The 9,177-nt window shown below is 46.0% G+C and overlaps 1 protein-coding gene across 1 annotated transcript; it reads right to left on the bottom strand.

Annotated features, from left to right (window-relative positions):
* Nucleotides 1–2,144: 2,144 nt before the first annotated feature.
* LOC134346209 (uncharacterized) lies at nucleotides 2,145–3,050 on the bottom strand. Its single transcript, XM_063047522.1, has one exon. The coding sequence runs from the start codon at nucleotides 2,866–2,868 to the stop codon at nucleotides 2,158–2,160; it is 711 nt and encodes a 236-aa protein (XP_062903592.1). The 5' UTR covers nucleotides 2,869–3,050; the 3' UTR covers nucleotides 2,145–2,157.
* Nucleotides 3,051–9,177: the final 6,127 nt, after the last annotated feature.

The following is a 9,177-nucleotide window of genomic DNA, read 5'->3' as shown; positions in this document are numbered from 1 at the left end:
AAAGCTGGAGGGGGAGGGGGAGATCCAAAATGATAGGAGAAGACAGGAGGGGGAGGGACAGAGCCAAGAGCTGGACAGGTGATAGGCAAAAGGGGATACGAGAGGATCATGGGACAGGAGGTCCGGGAAGAAAGACAAGCGGGGGGGACCCAGAGGATGGGCAAGAGGTATATTCAGAGGGACAGAGGGAGAAAAAGGAGAGTGAGAGAAACAATGTGTGCATAAAAATAAGTAACAGATGGGGTACGAGGGGGAGGTGGGGCCTTAGCGGAAGTTAGAGAAGTCGATGTTCATGCCATCAGGTTGGAGGCTACCCAGACGGAATATAAGGTGTTGTTCCTCCAACCTGAGTGTGGCTTCATCTTTACAGTAGAGGAGGCCGTGGATAGACATGTCAGAATGGGAATGGGATGTGGAATTAAAATGTGTGGCCACTGTCTATCCACGGCCTCCTCTACTGTAAAGATTGTCTATCCACGGCCTCCTCTGCTGTAAAGATCCCAGTGGCCACACATTTTAATTCCACATCCCATTCCCATTCTGACATGTCTATCCATGGCCTCCTCTACTGTAAAGATTCCCGATATGGCCTTTTATATATTGGCGAGACCCGACGCAGACTGGGAGACCGCTTTGCTGAACACCTACGCTCTGTCCGCCAGAGAAAGCAGGATCTCCCAGTGGCCACACATTTTAATTCCACATCCCATTCCCATTCTGACATGTCTATCCACGGCCTCCTCTTAACTTCCGCTAAGGCCCCACCTCCCCCTCGTACCCCATCTGTTACTTATTTTTATGCACACATTCTTTCTCTCACTCTCCTTTTTCTCCCTCTGTCACTCTGAATATACCTCTTGCCCATCCTCTGCGTTCTCCCCCCCTTGTCTTTCTTCCCGGACCTCCTGTCCCATGATCCTCTCGTATCCCCTTTTACCTATCACCTGTCCAGCTCTTGGCTCTATTCCTCCCCCTCCTGTCTTCTCCTATCATTTTGGATCTCCCCCTCCCCCTCCAACTTTCAAATCCCTTACTCACTCTTCCTTCAGTTAGTCCTGACGAAGGGTCTTGGCCTGAAACGTCGACTGCACCTCTTCCTACAGATGCTGCTTGGCCTGCTGCGTTCACCAGCAACTTTGATGTGTGTTGCTTGAAAGTGTTCAAGGTAGGTTGTCCTGTCCTCTTCACACGCCTTGCATGAATTGACAGGCAGATAAACTCCATCCCCAATTACCACACTGACAAAGACATTCCAAGTTGGCTTTTTTTAATGTAGCAACTGGCAGTAGGGTAAAACTGACAGAAAGAAGAACATACAATCAAAAGGTGTCCAAATTCCCATTATGATTAAGTAAAAGGCAAGCATTAAGTATACCATAAATGATACAAAATAATACACAAGATACTGTATACAAATAAGTTCCAAATATATCATAAAGATAGGCTACTGGTAAGCAAGATGTTGCTATATACAACGTATCTTATGCACATTTTCTCACTACAGGTTAGCCAGAACATGTGGCCCGCATGAATATTCCATCTGTATTTTATCTGCACACAAACCAATCAAATTATCTCTGATTTGTGGAAATATGCATATACATCAATAAATAATAAACCCAAAGATTACTTTTACATACCGACGATGCTTTCAAAGACTTGAACGTCAGGATGATGTCGGATGAAAAGGCACAAGCTCTCCCTCAACTTTACATGGAGAACTGTCTCGATGCCTACTGTTGATGTCATCAACTAGAGACACAGATCACATGACCTAAATGACTGCTATACAAAGCTACCAGCAAAGGGTGTGAAATGACAAATAAAATAACTGACTTAAGGCAGCACGCTCCTCGCCTGGTATCCCTGGATACCACAATTTAACACTTTCACAGTTCACCTCTAAATGAGGAAGTCACTCGTTCCTAGTCCTCAGGGGGGAGAGCAGCAGGACCACTTCAGCCACAGGCCTGAGTAACAACTTCGTTCCATCACCTCTGTTGATCTTCACCTCCATCTTACAGACTGTTCCGTCCTTGCTGGGAAATATCTGAGTTATGACTCCTGAAGGCCAGTCACTTCTCTTGGATTGACAATCCTTCATGAGCATCACAGATCCTGGCCCGATGCTTGGCCTACTGGACGTCCATTTCCTTCCTAACTGCAAGGTAAACAAGTACTGTTTGCGCCATCTGTCCCAGAAGGTACCGGCCAGGCTTTGCACCTGCCGCTACTGTCTCTTGTACAGGTCCTTGCTTCAAACTCACCTGGAGGAATGGGATAAGGGCCACTTTTTTGTGTGAGCAGCGTGGCAGGAGTGAGAATGAATGGATCTTCTGTGTCTGTAGACACAGGCCTTAAAGGTCTATTGTTCACAATGGCCATCACCTCGGCCATAAAGTTGGTGAGCACCTCATGAGTGAGTCTAGAAGGCCCTGACTGGAGAAGCATGGAGTCCAGGATTTTGCGGGTGATGCCGATCATTCTCCCCCATGCCCCTCCCGTATGGGAGGAATGAGGCGGATTGAATGTCCAGGTACAGCCCTTTTCTGAGAGATACCTCTTCATCACTTCTTCATCACCATTGAAGGAGATTCCTAGATCTCTGCATGCTCTGATGAAATTCGTTCCCCAGTCAGAACGCATTTGCTTGACTGGCTCACGGATCGGCAGGAACGCTCTCAGGGTATTTATAAAACTTGAGCTGTCCATAGACTCTATGATCTCGAGGTGGATGGCTCTGATGCTTAAGCAGGTAAATAAAACTGCCCATCTTTTTCTCTCAGCATGGCCATCCCTCGTACGGCGTGCAGACATGGTCCAGAGTCCAAATACATCAACACCAACATGCGTGAAAGGCGGTTCCATGCTGAGTCGGACGAGGTGGTAAATGCGGGTTCTTTTTTAAAATTTAAGAATAAATTGGACAGATACATGGATGGGAGGTGTATGGAGGGATATGGTCCATGTGCAGGTCAGTGGGACTAGGCAGAAAATGGTTCAGCACAGCCAAGAAGGGCCAAGGAGCCTGTTTCTGTGCTGTAGTTTTTCTATGGTTTCTATGTGCATGATGCGGTGCTGCTTCCGGTGTGGGGATTTCAGAGCGATTATTCAGAATCGCACTACACTCAATCAGTGTTGGTAGAGAGAGAATCTGCCCGTCCATGGATTCCACCTGAAAGCCATGCAGTCTTCTGCCTGCTGTCTCAACCACACCAGCACACGTCTTGAGGGAGCAAGGAGAATTGTGGCCTTTGATGTTAAAAAGGTCAAAGAACTCAGACCTTACCAATGAGTGATTACTCTGACCGTCCAGTATTGCATATAACCAAATACCCTTTTCCTGCTGGCCAGCTGGGTAGACTTCATGAGCCAAATCTTTGAGCACGATTTTCCAGTGAGGTCTCCTCCACAGACCTGTGTACAGCTTGAGGAAACAGTAGCTTCTTCAATATTGTTCCCTTCCTCCCCACCATTCTCATGTGCAGGGGTTTGGGCCTCTGAGGACCAAGGAGCAGGTCCAGGGTGCAGGGCTGAGCTGTGACTCTGGCTTCCACATTCAGCACACATTCTGCTGCTGTCATAATTTTTGGCTCGGTGTGCTGATGATGCACAGCATTTGTAGCAGATGCCACGCTGCTTTAAAAAGGCTTTCCTATTCTCGATGGACTTCTCCCTAAATCCACGGCATTTTTGGAGGGGGTTCAGTTTGTTGTGTAAGGGCATTGCTTAGCAGGGTCCACTTTACTCTTGCGTGTTGTGTCAGCCAAAGAGGAGGTGTAAGGAGACACTTCAGTCTTGTGGACTGGGATTGGAGGCCTCTGACTACTGTACTTAGGAGCTGACTTTCCCATCACTGGAGGGTCAGTACTGCCTGGAATGAGAAGGAAGCTGGGATCATTTCGCATCTTGGCTTGCTGACAAACAAACTCCACAAAATAGGCAAATGGTGGAAAGGGAACTTTATGCTCTTCCTTGAACTTAAACCCGTGCGAGAGCCATCTCTCCTGCAAGTTATATGGCAGCATCTGTACAATGGGGCTGATACCATGGGCCGTGTCTAAGTAGGCGAGTCCCGACAGGTCCCTATCAGATTTAGCAGCTTCAAGCTCCATTAACAAGTCTCTGAACTTCCTGTGGTCCTTGTTTAGAGATGTTAGGGAAGCTAACCACTCTCCTGAACACGCATTCTCAATTACCTCTGGCGACCCATAACACTCGTCAAGTCTGCTCCAAGCCATTTTGAGCCCTCTTTGTGGGTGATGGACATGCACAGCTCTTACCCTTCTCACATGTTCAGCTGACTCGGTACCTAGCCACTTCACCAAGAGGTCCATTTCTTCACTGTCTGTTAGGTTTAGACCTCGTATGGCATTCAGGAGTGATGCTTTCCAAGCCCTGTAACTCTCAGGAAGGTCACTAAACTGCAGAAGCCCTGAGGACACAAGTTCACGTCTTGCGAAAAACCTGACAAAGTCCGACATGCTCTGACTATCAGCAGGATTAGCCTGTTGGGCCTCTGCATACTGGTGTGCTTGAAGATGATCTCTGTCATTAGATACCTCTGTGTAACTCATGTGATCCATGGCTTCCCTTGAACTCCGCACTATCTGGGGCTTTCTACCCGAAGGGCATGACGTGTGAGTGTCAGTGTGCCTTAACTGACTTCCAATGAATGAAATACGCTCCTGAGGATGACGGTCATGACTGGGCTTATCATCCTGAATGTCACACTGCACAAAGTAGCTTTGGTTGCACACTGTACAACAGTGGCTGGTTGATTAACACCGTTAGTAGAGACTCCTTCTAATGTAGGAGTGGACTGATAGGTAGCATGCTTTGCCTGCTCTTTCACATACTCTTTTGTGTACTCCGCTGGATCATGGGTTTGAAGATCAATTTTGGAGTTGTGGTCCTCATTTTGCTCTTCCATGGCTGCCTCTAATGCTTCAGCTTTCACTACTGCAGCTGCAGCTCTTTTCTGCCGTTGAAGCATGCTTGTTCCATTTTGATTTGGCATTCCCTTTCTGCAAATGCTGCCTCTGTTTTAGCAGCTTGGGCTTCAGCATGAGCTAAGGCTGCGACTGCACTGATGGAGGAGCCATATAGTCGTTTGGTTGAAGACGAACCCGAGGCATGAGACCTTGTCCATAGTGACTGAGATCCTGATGATTTTTTGTCCGACATTTTGAAAAGAGAATTGCCTTCGGATTTCAGAATGCGGCATTTTACTCTCCTGCCCTCTTCACAAGCTTTGCATGAATTGACAGGCAGATAAACTCCATCCCCAATTACTACACTGACAAAAACGTTCCAAGTTGACTTTCTTTAATGTAGCAACTGGCGGTAGGGTAAAACTGACAGAAAGAAAAACATACAATCAAGAGGTGTCCAAATTCCCATTATGGTTAAATAAAAGGCAAGTATTAAGTATACTACAAATGATACAAAATAATACACAAGATACTGTATACAAATAAGTTCCAAATATATCATAAAGATAGGCTACTGGTAAGCAAGATGTTGCTATATACAACGTATCTTAGCACATTTTCTCATTACAGGTTAGCCAGAACATGTGGCCACATGAATATTCCATCTGTATTTTATCTGCACACAAACCATTCAAATTATCTCTGATTTGTGGAAATATGCATATACATCAATAAATAATAAACCCAAAGATTACTTTTACATACCGACGATGCTTTCAAAGACCTGAACGTCAGGATGATGTCGGATGAAAAGGCACAAGCTCGCCCTCAACTCTACATGGAGAACTCACTTGATGCCTGCTGATGATGTCATCAACTAGAGACACAGATCACATGACCTAAATGACTGCTATACAAAACTACAAGCAAAGGGTGCTAAATGACAAATAAAATAACTGACTTAAGGCAGCACACATGTACAATTACAATATTTAAGAGATATTTGCACAGGCACATGGAGGGGAAGGGCTTGAGAGGTTATGGGCTAATGTGGGCAATTGGGACTAGCATGGAGGATGCTGTGGTTGGTCTGGACAAGCTTGGCGATATGACTCTATAAAATAGTCTGTGGTGAAACAGCAAACATGAGGAATTCTGCAGATGCTGCAAGTTCAAGCAACACACATTCGAGTTGCTGGTGAATGCAGCAGGCCAGGCAGCATCTCTAGGAAGAGGTACAGTCGACGTTTTGGGCCGAGACCCTTCGTCAGGACTAACTGAAAGAAGAGCTATAAGAGATTTGAAAGTGGGAGGGGGAGGGGGATATCCAAAATGATAGGAGAAGACAGGACTGAGGGATGGAGCCAAGAGCTGGACAGTTGATTGGCAGAAGGGATATGAGAGGATCATGGGACAGGAGGCCCAGGGAGAAAGAAAAGGCGGAGGGGGGGGAAGAACCCAGAGGATGGGCAAGGGGTATAGTCAGAGGGACGGAGGGAGAAAAAGGAGAGCGAGAGAGAAAGAATGTGTGTATATAAATAAATAATGGATGGAGTACGAGGGGTAGGTGGGGCATTAGCGGATGTTTGAGAAGTCAATGTTCATGCCATCAGGTTGGAGGCTATCCAGATGGAATATAAGGTGGTGTTCCTCCAACCTGAGTGTGGCGTCATCTTTACAGTAGAGGAGGCCGTGGATAGACATATCAGAATGGGAATGGGACGTGGAATTAAAATGTGTGGCCACTGGGAGATCCTGCTTTCTCTGGCAGACAGAGCGTAGGTGTTCAGTGAAATGATCTCCCTTGTCTGTGTCAGGTCTCGCCAATATATAGAAGGCCACATCAGGAGCATCGGACGCAGTATATCACCCCAGCCGACTCACAGGTGAAGTGTTGCCTCACCTGGAAGGACTGTCTGGGGCCCTGAATAATGGTAAGGGAGGAAGTGTAAGGGCATGTGTAGCACTTGTTCCATTTACAAGGATAAGTGCCAGGAGGGAGATCAATAGGGAAGGATGGGGGGGACGAATGGACAAGGGAGTCATGTAGTGAGCGATCCCTGCGGAAAGCAGAGAGAGGGGGGAGGGAAAGATGTGCTTAGTGGTGGGATCCCGTTAGAGGTGGCGGAAGTTACGGAGAATAATATGTTGGACCCGGAGGCTGGTGGGGTGGTAGGTGAGGATAAGGGGAACCCTAATCCTAGTGGGGTGGCGGGAGGATGGAGTAAGAGCAGATGTGCATGAAATAGGGGAGATGCGTTTGAGAGCAGAGTTGATGATGGAGGAAGGGAAGCCCCTTTCTTTAAAAAAGGAGGACATCTCCCTTGTCCTCGAATGAAAAGCCTCATCCTGAGAGCAGATGCGGCGGAGACGGAGGAATTGTGAGAAGGGGTGGCATTTTTGCAAGAGACAAGGTGAGAAGAGGAATAGTTCAGATAGCTGTGAGAGTCAGTAGGCTTATAGTAGATAAGCTGTCTCCAGAGATAGAGACAGAAAGATCTAGAAAGGGGAGAGAGGTGTCAGAAATGGACCAGGTAAACTTGAGGGCAGGGTGAAAGCTGGAGGCAAAGATAATGAAGTCAATGAGCTCAGCATGCGTGCAGGAAGCAGCGCCAATGCAGTCGTCGATGTAGCGAAGGAAAAGTGGGGGATAGATACCAGAATAGGTTTGGAGCATAGTTCAGCAATGGTTCACATATTTTGTATGAGCAGAGCATTCCCGTATAGGGCGTTCCTATGTGGCCCTGGGGGAACTTAATGATAATAACAACACATTAGAGCAGAGGCTTCAATAATAGGTGAACGTGTCTCCATTTCCAGGTTTCTGAGTAATTTTGGTTTTGGGCACTTCCCTTACTGTAACTGAGTTATTAGAATAAGGTTACTCTGAGGTATTACCTATGTCGAGGGGTGAATGAGATGGAAGATATTATTGGTAGCCAGGATGTGGGGTACAAATTACAACAGGAGATAGAAAAGGAATGTAAAAAGTAAAATATTACTATGCTCATGGGGGATTTCAATATGCAGGTAGCTTGGGAAAATCAGGTTGGCGCTGGATTCCAAGAGAAGGAATTTGCAGAATACCTACAAGATGGTGTTTTAAAGCAGCTCGTGATGGAGCCCACTGCGCAAAAGGCAATTATGAATGAGGTGTTGTATAATAAATAAGACTAATTACTTTTATACGATTTAAAGTGGATGTGGAGAGGATGTTTCCTATAGCGGGAGAACCTAAGACCAGGTGTCACAGCCTCAGAGTACAGGGCAGGGGGGGTGTTCCTTTGAGAACCGAGATGAGGAGGACTTTCCTTAGCCAGAGGGTGGTGAATCTGTGGAAATGTTTGCACAGGTAGCTGTGGAGACCAAGTCTTTATGTATATTTAAGGCAGCGATTGTAATATTCTTGAGTGGTCAGGGCATGAAGGGATACCTGGGTGGGAGGGAGGCAAGAGATTGTGGCTGAGAGGGAATTGGATCAGCCATGATGAAATGGTGGAGAGGACTCAGTGGGCCAAAGGGCCTAATTCTGCTCCTTTATTTTACCGTCTTATGGTCCTATAAATTTGATTAGCAATAGAGCAGATGGAAATTCCACCTGGTACAGCTGCTATTGGTTACAGTGTGCCTAACCTGGGTAAATTCACTACTATTGTTTTCAACAGATCATTGGCAAAGACAAAAGTAACAGCGTTCAGATGGCTTGTTAGAGCAATTGTGTAAATGTTAAACACGCACATTTACTGATGTACTTTCCCTGGGATAGTTTGATGCTTACTACCCTCCTCAGTGAGGCACTCCCAATGCTATCTTATTCATTTCATGTCATCTGAACATTATTCAAATTCGCTTTTGTTATTATGCCTCTGGCTTCATTTTTATGAATGTTCGAAGTTAGTTTGGAAAGAAATCCAAAGGTCAGCTCAAGTAGGTTATTAATTTGAAGCTAATTGATGCTATAGATTTTAAAATACCAACACAAGGAGAGAAACATTAAAGTATTCTATGAGGGTACATCAATTGGCAGAGATGTTTATGTCTGAGGACTCACTTCCGATCTGAATGCCATTTGCTTACTCTTATAATTTTTTCTCTCTTTGCATATTGGGTGTTTGGTGGTCTTATTTATGGTTCTTTTGTGCTTCTTTGGTTTGTGGCTGCCTGTAAGGAGATAAATCTCCAGGTTGAATAATGCATACATACTTTGATATTAGCCAGTTGGTGGTGTAGTGGCACCAACACT

Source organism: Mobula hypostoma, chromosome 5 (assembly GCF_963921235.1).
Source record: "Mobula hypostoma chromosome 5, sMobHyp1.1, whole genome shotgun sequence".
NCBI lineage: Eukaryota > Metazoa > Chordata > Chondrichthyes > Myliobatiformes > Myliobatidae > Mobula > Mobula hypostoma.
Note: the sequence above shows the minus strand (reverse complement) of the source record. Positions and strands in the feature narration are given on the sequence as shown.

Coding starts and splice junctions, on each gene's coding strand:
- LOC134346209 (XM_063047522.1), bottom strand. CDS start 2,868: ATGGAACCGCCTTTCACGCATGTTGGTGTTGATGTATTTGGACTCTGG.